Source organism: Merops nubicus, unplaced genomic scaffold (assembly GCF_000691845.1).
Source record: "Merops nubicus isolate BGI_N331 unplaced genomic scaffold, ASM69184v1 scaffold20290, whole genome shotgun sequence".
Taxonomy (NCBI): domain Eukaryota; kingdom Metazoa; phylum Chordata; class Aves; order Coraciiformes; family Meropidae; genus Merops; species Merops nubicus.
The window spans coordinates 34,588-49,954 of NW_008582801.1; the positions used below are offsets into that span (position 1 = coordinate 34,588).

At 41.9% G+C, this 15,367-nt stretch overlaps 1 protein-coding gene across 1 annotated transcript in view; it reads left to right on the forward strand.

Annotated features, from left to right (window-relative positions):
• SEMA5B (sema domain, seven thrombospondin repeats (type 1 and type 1-like), transmembrane domain (TM) and short cytoplasmic domain, (semaphorin) 5B) overlaps positions 1-15,367 on the forward strand; it is a gene marked incomplete at both ends in the record, with an annotated part of 83,135 nt that overhangs the window by 23,293 nt on the left and 44,475 nt on the right. The window contains one exon of the mRNA XM_008938762.1: positions 15,260-15,322. Within this exon, the coding sequence (XP_008937010.1) occupies positions 15,260-15,322 (63 nt within the window). The remainder of the gene's footprint in view (positions 1-15,259; positions 15,323-15,367) is intronic.

The following is a 15,367-nucleotide window of genomic DNA, read 5'->3' on the forward strand; positions in this document are numbered from 1 at the left end:
AGTTCAGCCGGCCCGGCTCTGCGGAGGGGGTGAGCTGCCGATCGGCGGAGCCCGGGGAGGAGTTCTGGCACCCTGCTGTCGTTTGCCGTTTCTCAGGGCTGTGCGCTCAGTGAGGTGCTCTTCCCCTGGGACCGGGCACCCCCACCCATCCCTGGCATGGGAGCTGAGCTGCACGTGCCAGGAAGTCAGACGAGAAGTCCTTGAAAATGCAAAGGACTTCATCTTACAAGAGAAACAATGGCGTACCTGGGCCAATGACTACAAAAAAGTAGCAGGTTGTGGGGTTTTTTTTAAGGCAGAGAATGCAGAGAAATATCTACATTATATTCTCAAAGCAGAGTTTAAGAGAGGTTTAAATGATTCACATCCCTTGCACTGGTTCTCTGAACAGGATTAACTTTGACCCTGGTAGCATCCAATCATTTATAATGCGAGCAATAAAAAAAAAAAAATCACCATTTATTGATTTGCACCTCTTAAAAGGGCTCTGCTCATGAATGATGTCATATGTTTACTCTAAAATCAACTATTGAGCTCTCAGGAAAAAGAAAGCTGTTATTTCATAGTAAATACATTTTGTGTCAGTGCATGTGTTTTTTCCCTAGATAAATAATCCTACTTTACTCTGTTAGTAACAGTTTAGCTGATGCGTGTTTTACAGCTTCTTTTAAATGCAAGAGTTCTGACTGACTAATACGAGGGGATTAGTGGAGCCTGGAGCTACACGGCAGAGTCACTAACAGAGCCTGCTTAGCTGTTACCAGAGACGCAGAGCTGGGGAGCAGAGGTGGGAACAGTTTGCTCATCGCTCCCACAGGACGTGGATCCAGCCTCAGCATGGCAGGTGGAGCTTCCCTGAGCCCTTTGAGAGCCTCAGAGAGCTTTGGTCTCCTAGTTTCACCCACCTTCCCCAGGCTGAGCTCAAGGAAAGCACAACCCGTGTGCTAAGAGTAAACAGATGAATAAACAGGCACAAACTTGACTGTGCCTATGGCATCTCCATCCACCTTGACTGGAGAAAAGCAGCAAGTTTTCAGGCTCAGAAGCCTTTCTTCAGGTCTGCAGGAGTAGCAAACCTCCAGCTAAACAGCATCAAGCAGCAGCTGCTGTGAGTTGCCTGCTGATGGGTGGGCAATAGGAGAGGAAGGTTAGGTTGTACACTGGAGTACCTGTCCTTTTGAAATGTTTTGAAATAAGTTCCCTTCTGTTTCAGACACAAATATTATACATGATGATATGTACTTGTAAATATAGGGGATTTGCCTTCATCATGAGTCTGCAAAGTTGTTACATTCTGATTCATAGTGTATGTAATATTAAGTAGTTGTTATCTTCACCTCTGCTTTCTAGGTAAGTAATACACAACTTCAGCATGTCCACATGTTTAAAATGGACTCATTTTCAACTATGTTTTTCTAAAGTTCTTAAATGAAAAGCTTTTAATGTAAAAATAGAGCAGTTGGGGCCTGGTGGGGGAAAAACGCAATAAAAATGTATCCATTTGGAGAAAAGTACTTAAAACATAATTCTGTAAATTTGTTTAAAAAAAAGAACAGCTTGGAAAGAATCTTGGGGGAGGGATAATAAAAATGTTTTCATTAGAATCACTTGTGTCAGGAGGGTGGATCAAATTCCATACATTATTTTAATTATGAACTGATCACTTCAGACAGGAGACAATGTATGGGTTTGAGGTTTTTGAAATAGAGTGGTTTAATTCCTTACAAGTAAAGAAAAAGGGATAACAGGGCTGCAGCCATCTGAATAGGCTGCAAGGTCGCTCAGAAGTGATTTAAGCTTTATTAAGAATGGGAAAAAAAAAAAACTTCTGAGTATTGAGTGACAAACTGCAGTTGTCTGAGAGGATTTTGATGCATGGGGCAGAAAAGAATGATCAATGGTTCATAAATATAATAGTTGTAAACACAGTGACAGGAGAAAAAATGTATGTGGCCAATGTAATTGTTACAAATTTAGTAGCTTTTGCTGTGAGATCAGTTACTGAGGATTTAAGAACAAGGCAAAAAAAGAAAAAGTTAGGTTTTTTTTTCAATACAAGATAAATGTGAAAGTGTTGAAAACCACCAAAAAGGAGTTACACAGAAGAAACACAAGGAATTATGCTGGGCTAATTCTGTTGGAGAACCATTTTGTATTCCCTCATCTTAATTAAAAGGCATATTCTTAAAACTCATTTGTGGAATCTTTGACCTTGGTAGAGGTCAAACACAAACGTGCTGGAGGGGAGGTGAGGAAAGAGCCAGGTGGCAGGGGGAATTTAAGGGCAGGACTCAAACTGAAGGAAATTGGAAAATAAATCCTGAGTTGGCAGGAGAGTGCAGGCTGGAGAGCAGAACAGAGGAGCTGGGAGGAAGGAATAAAAGACATTGCATCAGAGTCATCTTTGCAGGGGAAGGAGCAAGTAAATTCCTTGTTGAGAGGAAGCTTGGCAGAGATCACTATGGCATCAGGTGCTGACGTCTGGTGTTGGAAAAGAGGAGGCAGAAGCAAGGCAAACTGTGACAGACCAAGCAGGGAGTCTGAAGGCATCTGTTTCTCAGCCTTAGGAGGCAGCTTTGGTGGATTGATGCTACACACAGCGGTGGGGCTCTGGCTGCTTCCAGCGGCAGCAGGCACGGACTCCATCCAGCTGGGCAGGGCAGCAAGTGTGACAGGAGAGGGGTAGAGAGACATCTTACCTAATGTTGCAGTCCAGTTTTGATTTAAAACGTCATGCACTTCAATTTCGCAGCAACAAACATAAGACTTGAGAAATATCTTTTGGAGTCTCGATAAATCAACCCCATCACTTTTTTTTTTTCCCCCAAACTTATTCCTTGTGCTTCTCTAAGTATTTGATTTATACTGATCATGTGCTGAACTCAACCACTGCATATATTGCTGGTGAAGTGGTGGCATCTGAAATATCAAGCTAAAGATGTAAAGAAATTGAGAGATTCAGGTCCTTTCTGGCTTGTCATTTCCCCACTAACCACTAAAAAGTGTTGCTACATCTGTAGAGAACTGTAGCCTCCTCGGAGCCTTCCAGTATTTAGGACTGGATGGATGTTGGCTTCACACTTAATTGGAAATGCTGGGAAGAGGAGTTGGGGGCAGCGTATGAGGAATTCAACACTGTTGGTTTTTCACTTTCTCTGTATTTAGTGTTCCTTACTGATGGGGCACAGATGGTCTTAGATTAAGGAAAAAAACATGCCAGAACTGCAGGCTATGCTCAAACTGGGGAGTTAAGCTTGACATGAAATAAGCAGAAGGCTGTAATTAGCTTATCAAGAGCATTAGGCACCTGGTGGAGGAGCAGATTCATAAGGCACAGTGTATCTATAGAATGATAAAAAAAACCCACCCTGAAATCTCTTTTATGAAACATGGAGGACTTTTCATCACTGACTTTCTCTTCCTGCACAGCCTCGTAACAACTGAAAGGTCCTACTAATTCTTGGTTGTTAATGATTTATCAAAAATGACATTTTCTGACAATTTGTGATGCTAAGCACCAAACCCCATAGGAGCCAGAGAGTCTAAAGGTCAAATTCTAGGTGTGTTGCCAAAAACTTCCCTGGGAAGCTTGCACCATGCTTACATGTGCACCATATGTAGTCCCTGACTGCAAATACCAGAGTGTAGCTGAATATTCCATGTCAGAATCCTGATGTCTAGGAACTGCAGTCTGGATCCTTTCTCTAGGTATGCAAAACAAATGGAAATTCAGATGTATATCTGCTGACCTGAATAGGGAAAGTACAAAGACTCCTTTTTAGCTGAAGATTTAGATTTCCCCCCCTCATATCCTTGAAGTTCAGAAAGTGTTTAAAATGGAGAAGGGAAGGAGGGAGAGTCTGGTTTCACTTAAGTTCTGGTGGTACAGGCAGGCTCAGGCAGGATCTCTGATTTCAGCCTGCCTTGCAAAACTTTCCCAATCTCTTTGGCCTGCATGAAACTAGCCTTGGCTAATTAAAGTAATCTCAAAGCTTTCATTTGGTCTCAATAATGCATCTTTCACTTCATTAAAGATTTCCAGTGCTTTTTTTCCTTTTTGGTTATACTACACCAAGCTTAAATGCACAACCAGAAAAGAATGTTGATAGGATAAATTGAATCACATGCACATTTATTAGTTTAATCATGCACTGCTCCCTTTTTTCAAGCCAAGACAGGACTTAAACCATGTTCAACCTCTTACACAAGTTTAATGAGAATATATTGCAGTGTTTGTCATCTGAAACAGTGTTAACCCCCCCAAAGCAATAGATGTGATTTCCCTAAAGAAAAACAGGAGTCACAGAACAGTGAAAATGTTGTCTTGAGTTCTTCATTAGTCTCTTTAATACTGCAGGATGTGCTGATCTTGATTTGTGAATGTCAGCCTGATTGTTGGGAGAATCAGATCCAAATTGGGCATTTCCTCAAACTTATTTTAGCTCCTTCCCAAAGCAAATAAGTAAATGCTTAACAACTATATTCAGTGATATAACCTGCAGAGAAATAAAAAATGCGAACTTCCCAATTTAGAAAGCTGATAATACACAGAGGTTTCACATGTGTTTCAGTGATTACATTTTTGTTTTGAAGCATATATGGGAAGATTGCTTTTCATAGCTGAACTCTTAATGTGGGTGCACAAAAATGCACTCAGTTGACTGTGCAGGATTTGTCCAGTCTGCCTCTGAAGCAGGGGGGCAGGAAACACCAAAAAAATGTATAGTGGAGAGCTCTTAACATCTTTCTATATAGCAGTGAGCTTCAAAGAGGCACAATGGCATAGAAACTCAAAGCAGAAAAATGAAGGATAATAGAATGGCCTTGCTTGATGTAGAAATACAAAGGAGACTATAGCCATGGTAAATTGATTTCGTACTGAATATGGGCTGGTCCATTGGAAGGGGTTTTGAACCTCCTACTCCAGAAATCATTGTGGAAAACAGTAAGAGGAGGCTGCTTAGAAGTCTTGTCACATCCATCAGTGGAGCCCAAAAAGAGGAAGGAGGGATTTAGTTCTGAAAGGCAGCTCTGCCAAAGAATATAAAGGGGTGGCGATGGACATCTTTTGGCAGTAGAGAAGCCTCGAAGGGGAAATGCCTCCACTTTATCAAGGGCAACCATTGCTGTGACCCAGCTCATTGGCTCACTTATAAAAATATCTTCTTGTACCTTATTGGTAGCCACTGAAGAGGAAAAGAAAAAAAAAAAAGCACAACAGAACTTGTTCTTTGCAGAATAAACAGTGCTGGTAGTGTGAGAAATATTGCTGTGGTGCCCACCTGGCCAGTGTCAACTGCACCTGCATGGGCATTGGCCGTACTGGTATTCCTGGCCTGTGCTTGACTGCAGTGGCTCCTTTCTTTAATCATTTTTGACTTGTTGTATTTTAACCTCCTTATTTAGTTATTTTATTGATTTATCATATAATCTTATGTCTCTGTAATCTCCAGTACATTTAGTAAATGTTGCTTGTCATAAGCTATAAACTGAATGTGACATGGCAAGAAACCAAATTCCACTGTGGCTGTTAATTACACAGTATGCTAAAACTCTTGTCTCGGTTTCTGTATGCTTTTGATCATTACTAATAGGAATCACTGTAAGTCATCCTTCCTTAACATCGCCTGTGCTGTTCTTCAGTTCTGGATGTTGTCACTCATTCTAAACTGGGTACAGGTGGGAGCTTTAATGTCTTTTTTTGCTGGAATGCCAAGTCTCCCTGTTAACTAAGCCTATCAGTTTGCATTTTGCCCTGTCCATGCTTTTGCATACTTAAAAGCAATAGAAATATCCAATGCATTAAGCTGTTTTCAGAAAAAAGATAAGCATTCCTGTATATAGTACATGCAGCTAAATCTTTGCAGCGTTAAGCACTTTCAAGCAAAATGAAGTAGATCATCAGCAAAATGAAATCATTATTACAGATGACATTTTTTCTTTACATAGAATGATAAAAATACAAACAGTAGATAGCGGAAACAGAAATCAGTGCCATCTTTATCTCTCTTCAGAGCTGTATTTTTCTTCCAAAGTATCATGTTGGCATGTTCATCTAACATTACTGTTTAAATATGTAGCTGCCAGTCTGAGCTCAGCATATAACCACATCAGAGTGTGTAGTCCTTTCTTTGGCCTTGTGCACAGCACTGCAATCAGATCTGTTGCTAAAACGTGTAATCTGACATCGTTCCTGGCTTCTGCAAGCCCTTCTGTGTTCTTTGGGCACCAGTATCTTTGCACCCTTTCACTGATTCGCCTCTTTTTGGGTGTACCCTTGTTCCGTTGCATTAGTGCTTGTACTAACTTTAAGGGTCTTTCACAGACCCTTCCTTTTCAGTAAGAGGCTCACTGCACTTTGAATCAGCCCATGAAGCCAGCATGTCTCTCCCCCTTGTACCTTCTCCTCTTGCTTTCTCCTATATGTCCTCTTTGTGTCTCAGAAGAATTCCATTCTTGTTACACTAAAACTCTTCTGGTTACAAAAACCTCACCGTGAGTTATGTGGCTAGTGAGCTGTGACCTTTCCCTGTTGTGTGGTTGTGCTCCACTGTCCACTGCTGCCTGATGCCTTATTATTACGCTTACCTTATAATGCATTTTGCCAAGGCTGTACTAACACACGCTTGCACAGAGTCCTGGACTGTGATGGAGGGTCATAGGCACGATGAAAACTTTAAATTTGGATGACAAAAAAAGTTATGTTGTGTAAAAACGCTCAACTTTTCCTCTGTGTGGAATTGAGCATCAAGTTACAAATATTTTACACTGAGGTTACTGAAGGTGTAGTCAAAGCACTGGCAAATCAATCTGCTTGCTTCAAATATAAACTGTAACTTGACAGTACCTCCTCAAGGTTGAGCTGGCTGCTCCCTTGTAAGCTGTCCTTTATACACTAAAATTCCCAGGGAGCTGAAAAAAGTATGGGTTGTAACCTGCATGTGACTATCTTTATTGTAGATAACACTATTTTAGTTTTAGTACTTGGTATCAAATGTTCTTTACTAAAGCTTTAGACAATTGTCTTTAATAATAAAACCTTGTACTTATACAGTGCTTTCCATCTGGGTATGCTGTAACAGCTATGATCTGTTAAGCCTCATACAATGCTTCTTTCAGATAAGGAAATGCACGATCTGGAGTTTTAAATTCCTACCCGACACTGCAGAGAGAGGGGAGTGTCTGATTTACAGACCTTATCTTGTTTAATGGAATCTCTTGCAGGACAAATGGGAGTTGAAGGCACCAAAACTCAGATTTGTTTTTGTATGTGAGATAGATGTCAGAAAGAAGAGGATGGGGTGCACGGCATCTAGCCCATTGTTCTCATATCTAAACCCTCCACCTCTGCACACCACTGATCCACTGGATGCATTTTGTGATACTAGGAAAAAAATGCTGTCTAAGAATTTATTTTGTGCTAGACAGGAAAGTTTTTAGTCCTCAAGAGAGCAAAGTTCAGTGCTCATCTTTGCCTCTGACATGCTCAGTGGCTTTTCCTAGTCAGTTGACCTCGCTGTGCTTGTGGTTTTCCTTTCCTCCCATGTGCCTGTGTTGTCTGTTTAGTTTGTAAGTTCTCTCAGACAGAAATTCTCTCCTACAGCATGTTTGTATGTTGCCTAGAAATACAGGGTCACAATCTCAGTTCATGCCTCTACGTGCTCCTATGATGCAAGTAAAGAACAAGGGATTTTGAAGTTGTGAAAGAGAGAAAATCAGTAACATTGACCATCCAAGAGGAACACAGCAGCTGAAAACTGTCCCCCCACCAAAGCTAATATTTGCAGTTGGAAACAGGTTATCTCTGTAGGCACAGACACACAACAGAGGTAGAGGAGCTTACTGCTTGTTGCAGAGCTGCGTTACTGGGATGAGTTCTCTGCTCAGGAGAAAAACTGAAACATTTAACTTACATCTGGGATAAGAGAGGACCACAAACAGAGTGGGTTACTGTGACTCAGATGATGTACAGCTCATTAGGCTGGGAAACTTGATCAAAGAAAGTAGATCTCCCATACCTGGAGGCTGAGGCCCTGTTCTACCAGGTGTTACAGCAAAGTTCTGCTGGGTGTGCATGCAGTCTGAAAACATAGGGTGGGAAGACAGTCTCTACTCTAAATCTGTGAGGCTTAAGAATGAAACCAACAGAGAGAATGTAGTCAGTCCTCCTGGAAACTCTCCTCTCTGTCTATCGGGTGCAGACGTACACCATTGCTGTAAGTTTTGTGCAATAGTGAGCCAGGACAGAGGAACTTCCTTCAGACTATTGCGTATCTCCTTGCAGGGATGTGAGAAGAGTCTGTGGGCTAGAGAAACGTGGATATCCAAAGATGGTATTATTTGGGGCTGAGTTAAAGATCCATTCTTAAAATAAGGAACTTCTTTCTGATGAATGATTCATTCTTTACTATGCCAGTATGTAGCATCCACGTCTGCTCTGAGCAGAGTGAGTGATCGTGTTCAGCAGCCAATAAATGCCAGGCCAGAATCAGTCCCTGTATAGTAAGCAACTTAATTTTGTTTATAGAGAGAAAGCCTGTTTCAGAGATTAAGGTTAGGGGAACCGGAACCCACTGATGGATTTCTTTTTTTTTTTTGCATGTTTGCTAACCTCCATCTTCTAAATGTTCCATTTTGAGGTCCACCCCAGCTGCCTTACTATCCAGGTGCTCCAGAAGAGCTGTGCGACTGGGCCGGTCTGTTGATAGGCACTATGGATGCTTAGTTTATAAGAAGCAAATAGCTTGAGTTTTACTCAGAGGATCTGAGATCACTTAAGGGAAATCAATTAAGAATTTGATAAAACACAATGCAAGTCCCTTCACCCAGTCCCCCTCCTCTCCACACGATGAATTGACTGAATCCTGTGCTCATTCCTCACACCTGTCACTGCACGCAGCAGTGGTCTGTAATTTGTATACTGCAGTGGGTAGCAGAACTATTTATTGAAGCTTGGCATTATGTTCTTTCGGTATTAGTTATCTGTTTATCAGACATGTTTATCACGGTTTTAATAAATTACCAGTGTTGAGACTTCAGAAATGGCCTCTAGGGTATTAAGCTACCATGGTTTATTACTAAGAAGTTAGATTTCAGTAAGTTATTATTTATAGAGAGCTGTAAATATGCCTTGTCCTCAAGAGACAAAAGCCGATGCTTCAAAAAGGGAATTTAACTTTCCACTTTTAGATGAAGGCAGCAAGTCTTTATGGAGAAGTCCTGGAGGATTAAATAGGGAAGAATGAGCTAAAGTGATGAAGAAATGTTTTTACAGTACACATTGTAGAAACCTTAGTTAAACAAGAACCTTTTCATGGATTTTCTTGCTTCAACCTCTGGAACTCCTTTCAAGCATTTTTCTGACTCAGTGCTGTAAGACCCAGCAGTTAGAAGTTTCTTTTAAATGCTGTAGAATTTGCCCAGGGAACATTTGCACTGGTGTTATCTTGTGTAGAGACTGCAAAGTATATAGAACATCAAATTTGTCATTATCAGCAAGAATCTGTGGGTGATATTTTAGAGGTCTGAAATTTGTTCATCAGTATGGATGACCAGATTGAGGCTGACATGTTGTAGGGGTCTGAACTGGCTTCTGAGCAGCCACTGTGTGAAGGACTTGGTCTACACCCCAATTTAGCAAAGGTGTTAAGCTAAACTGGCCTGGTAGGATATATAAATATGTGCTTTATTTCCATCAAAGTCGGCAGATGTGAAATGCAGGGCAGAAACACAGTTCCTCCATGTTCCTCTTTCCCCAGACTTGGAGAAATGTTTCCATACCTTGCTGTGAAATGAGCTGATTAAAAAAAAAATAAAATAAAAAAAAATAAAATTAAAAAAAAAATAAAAAAAAATTGTAACTGTAAATAAGAAATGCAGAGACTTTGGGCTCGTATAAGGAATCCAGGACTTGCCTTCAAAGCAAGTCTTTTTATTCCAGAGATACATTTCTCTCAACATACTGGTGCTTTGTACAGTTACTGGAAAGGAAGTTATAAATAAATACATAGGGGAAGAAGTTGCTCTGCCAGCTCAGGTCTCTAGTGCACAGTAGCTGTCATATCACAATGCCTGCTGCCCTCCTTCCTCATGCATAAGTCAGCAAAGGTTGATGTGACTGGCAGACTCTGCTTGGGGTGCCCTGTGTGGCACAAGCAGAGAACCAAAATCACCTCTTAGTCCGTGGGCAGGTTGGGAAGTCTCCTGTGGGCACTGCAGAGGACTGATGGAAATGGGAGCTCCTGCCGCTAGCAATCCCTGCAGACCTGAGCCTCAGGCACGAGGTGCTGCTTCTGCTGACACTAGCAGAAGGAACTCAGTACCTTTTAGGAAATGCTGGGCATCTCACAGAATCAGTCCCTGGGTTTTTTTTTGCAGTAAACCTGGACTTGTTTGGTTTTTTTTTTCATATCCTTCCAAACACACACAATGTGCATTTTTGTATTACACTTCTTTCTCCCTAATAGGATAGAACAAAGTCATTCTGGATCTGTCTTCAGGCATGCAAGCCACTAGCTTGCACAGAGGACTTAGTTCATGGCAGTGACTTTGGTAACAGATGGATAGGTTTGTAATAGAAGACTTTTGAAAAAAAAGAACACGTTTAATTTACTCAGCAAATATGCATGTAACCTATTCTCTGCCAGTCTTCACTTTCCACTTTTAAAGCAAGGTTCTGGTTTTACATAAAACCCTGGAGCCTCTGTTGTGTGACTACAGTGCAGGGATCAGTGTATGTTTAATCTATTCCATTCATACATGGTTTTTGGAGTAATTAGAAATTACTGGCCTCAGTGTAAAAGCTGGTCCATAGAAGTGAAGGGATTTTCACATCAGCATTTGAGGATGCACATAACTATTGATAACAGGACTTGCTAGTGACAGACAGGTACTTTGGATGCCGACACTGGGATATACAGGTAATTAAATAAATGTATCTGGAAAGCTCTCAGCAATGCATGCTGAATGACTTATTTAACAGCACATGATGAGCTAGAATTTCTAGAGCACTATTGGTCTGCGGCCTGAACTGAGAGCAAGCTGTGATGCTCATAATTTATTAGAAGAAATATTAACTCTTTCTTTCTGTGCCTGAGCATGCCATTTGAATATTCAGATAGGCCCTGAGTTTAGCCATTGTTGCCCATTTCTGTTAATTTCTAGCTGGGCAGTGTTGCACCAGGTATACATGGTTGTACACGACTGCTTCTCCTGCGATAGTTCTCCTTTACGTGACTTCCTAAAGATACAGAAATAAGACACAGGTTCCCCCCCCCCCCCTTTTTTCTTTTTTATTGAGAAAATCTGCCTGCATAGACCCCAGAGCAGAAACAGAGATGTGGAGAACCAGGTGTCCATGTAAATAGGCTGAATGGAAGGCACATTGAATTGTGTTCTCTCTTCACAGACAAAGTTGCTAGCATCCTCATGCCTGTTTGCACAGAGGGTTGGGCAGTCCTGCGCATGGCTTGCACGGCTCTTGTCTTATGCAGCAGCTGCAGCTCTGAGCTGGTTGCTTCATTTGTACAGCGTGTGAATCTGGTGTTCCTCTATTCTGCACGTGGACCATGCAGTTGTAGGGGAGGTCCTCAGAATGGCTGGGAACACTGTTAGAAACTGCAGTTCTTCTGGAAACGCAGGAGGGAAGAGATGCTGGAGAAATTGTGAGGAGGTATCATGGGAGCTGGAGTGCTCATGGTAAGGATGTTGGTATCATTGTAAGGGGAGGAACTGCTGATGTCCTGACAGCCTAAAAAAGTGTTGGCATGGTTATTTAAGCACGTGGCAAGTAGGGAAGCTAGGAGAAAGTACAGCCTGTCCTGTGTTTGTATGTAGCCTTGCTCCCATGTTTGTCACATCTTTATTCAGGCTCAGTTCTCCATGACCCATGCCATGAAAGTTGTTTTATTGCCACATGGGTCCAGAGGTGTCTGCTCTACTGCTTTTGACTAACACGTAGCAGGAGGTACAAAAATAATGCCAGATGTATTTTCTGGAGATGAAACACTTAGATGTCTCAGGCAGCTGAGAAAATGATTCATAAATTCAGGATGATGACCCAAGTGAATGACAAAAAAAATTCTGGTAGATACAGTTTGTACCTACCTCAACCAAGCATACAGAGACAGCTTTCAGCAGTAAAAAGAAACAGTATTGATTTGCTTTAGTGAGTGAGATGAAGAAATGGCAGGGAGGCAGCTAAGTCAGTGTGCAAGAAGCTGGCCATTGAGAAGCATTATGATTCGGTAGGGAGGCAAAAGTACAAAGCATCCTTTACAGTGCTATAGTGTTGGGTAGGTGTCAGGTAGATGTCTGCCTCGCTGAGAAGCATATGGGTGCACACAGGTGTCCTTCAGAAGAGAGAGACCTTTCAGAAGGTGTCTCTGTCAATGGCCAGGATGTAGTTTGATTCTCAGGCAAAATGAATCTAAGGTAGAGGAAGAAAATTTCATCTGGGAAGGTTTCAGGTGGATATATCAGTGAGATGCAGGACATAGAGCACCAGCAATACACATTCTCTGTTTGCACAGAGAAGCCCAAGACAACAGAGATGACAATAGTGGGACATTGTGATCTGAAAAGACAGCTGATCAGTCAAGTGAAGAAACCAAACAGTGCTGTAAAGATCATGGGAAAGCCCCCAGTTCGGAGGTCTTGAGTCTGCCCAAGACCTCTTAACAGGTCCAACCCAAAGGCTGTGGGCACAGAGGTGTGTGGGATCCTGAGAGCCCATCAGAGGGACTTGTCCAGGCTGTAAGTCAGCTGACTGGTGCATGCTCATACCTTGCAGTACGGTTATTTAAAACCACATTAGCTCCTTGGCTTTGCACTTATGTTTTTATTATTGACAAGATCTTCTGCTTTGCAGGGTCATGAATATTTTCTTTGAGTCACTAGAGGTCATTGTAGCTTCTCGGCCCTCAAAGTAGCTCCTCCCTGTTCCCCTAAAACATGTGTGGAACTTGTAGAACATGCTCTGGATTGCCATATTGCCTAATTAAACTCTTAGCTCTAACAAAGTGCAGCCTGACTAATGGTGCAGTCATGAACAACAGGTTCCTGTAATTTGGGCCATCACCAAGAACTTCTGTTATTAGTGTACTCATCGAGGTTTCTTCAGAAAGCCGAAGAGCAGTGTTGCCTAATAAAAGTACGAAGAACATAGCTGGAGGGGACCAGTGTTCTGACATGAGCTGTGTTTACAGCATGCCTCAAAGCTCTGCAATGCAGGTGTCTAGCAGGAAGAGCTAAGTGTCCCCTAGGTGACCAAATTTTTCTCTGTTACGTTGATACAATCCCAGAAGACCCAGAGTATTTGCAGAGAAGCAGCATCGATTGCTGAAGTAGACAACATTTTTTGTTTTCATTTTTGTCCTTTCAAGCACTGCGAAGGTAAACGGGGCTGTAGAATGGAGAGTGGCCTGCCTCTGGTTTTGAAATGGGAAGAAGAGCCACCTAATAAGCTGTCTCTTTTCTGGATTTTTTTTCCTGTGTTAAGGTTGTCAAAAAATGATCCACTGTGCAAGGATACTGTGACTGGATGAATATGGGCTACATTTGGGCTTGGGGATCAAAATGCTGCTGCTCAGTTGTTTTGCAGATGTTCAGGGCTCCTGGGAGTCACCAGTCAAAATTCCTTGCTCTCCTGTGATGTCTTATTGACAAGGTCTCTCTCATCCAGTGAGCTGTCCGCTCTCAGGATATGGCTAAATGATCCTTTCCAACAAGGATTTGTCCAATCTTTCACATAAACACTTCTGAGGCTCAAGCTTTTGGCCTTTGGCCTGATTTGCAGTGCAGTACATAGGAGGTATTTCCCAAGTGACTCCCAGGGAAAGGTCTGTTGCTTTACCTCCACCCACCAGATCGTTGCTTACTTCAAGCCAAACTGAACTGAATGCTCAGCTAATGGAGAAGATAACTTTTTTTTTTTTTTAATGAGGCAGAAATATGCCTTCTCCAAATGCTGTGTATAAATGCATTTCTTGGGTGGTGGTATTTCTTGTGGATCTGAGCAAGTGTCTATGGACCTGAGCTGGGTGTGAGAAAATTAATCCCCTCTTCTTACTGGTTTCCCATCTTTCTTCTGCAAAGTAACAGCATTTATCATGCGTCGGAAGGGATAATTTCTATGGAAGCCCAGAGTTTGTTTTTTTTTTAAATATATTGCCTGCAGTGAGAAGGTTCAAGAAGAGTTCAGATCCAGACTGAACTTTGAAGCCATTTCCTGTGTTGGTAATGGACTGGGGAAAAAAACAGAAATCCTGGCTCTTTTAGAGGAGGTTTGGATCTGTATCTGAACTTTGTGAGCCTGGCCTTTCCCTAAGTAACAGAGCTATTTTTCTTTTATTCAGAATGATGTATTATGTATAGTATGGATGTTTATATGTATTTTCACCTCTGGCTAACAATACCTGCTTGAATTTGTTAGGAGTATTTTAAAAAATGCTGAAAGGAGGAAAGTTGCAGAGGGCTCTGAGTAGTTGGGTATGTTGCTGAATATTTTAAATCTAGAAGTTCTCTCTAATGCAGCTTTGCTGGTCTTGACTTTTCTTGCGAAGGAAGGGGCTTCTTTGCTCCAAAGCAGTCAGTCAGAGCTGAGTGGGGATCCTACACCCAGTCAGTAGTGCCCTCAGCCCTAATGCATTTTACTCCACCTCAGAATCTGACCCCACTTGTCTGGCATCACAAATCATGTTTCCATTCACCTTTGGAAAGGATCCAACTTTTCTCTCTGCTTCCCATCTCTCCGAGTTTCACCTGTCAGTTCCCAAGTGTTTTATCCAGCTCACTTCACTGCAGCATTAATTAGAAAGTGATAATCTTGTGGGTAAATTTAAGGAGGCCAGCATATTTGTGTAGACCTCCTGACTTTGCTGTAGGGAAGGTTTTCATTTTGGTGGTTAAAGCTGACGGTTTTGTACAGCACTGTCCTCTTTGGACAGAAGGTGATGGCTCAGTGTGTGGGGCTTATGTCTTGGACCTTCCGGTTGAATGATGATCAGAAGTTGTATTTACATGTAAATTAAAGTCTGTCTTCTGTTAACGTTCCAGTTACTCCTGCCTCTGGACTTGTCATCTATTTTACATTGTGTGCCCTGTGAGCACAGTGGGAGTGAGAGATACATGTTTACAGTCACAATGCTGCTTTTAAATTGGGCTGTGTAAATTGGCTGGAGATACTTGCTCTTGTTTTGGGAGTCTCCAGACATGGTGGTTGGTGGCATTGTCATGTGACTTGTGCATTTTGGTTTCTCAGGCAACAGCATGGGGTTCAGATGAAGACACCAGGAGGTCCTGTCAAAGTAAAGGGAAAACAGAGGTAAGTTTTGCTTTGGTGCAATGATGCTATGGGTAAATGTATTTG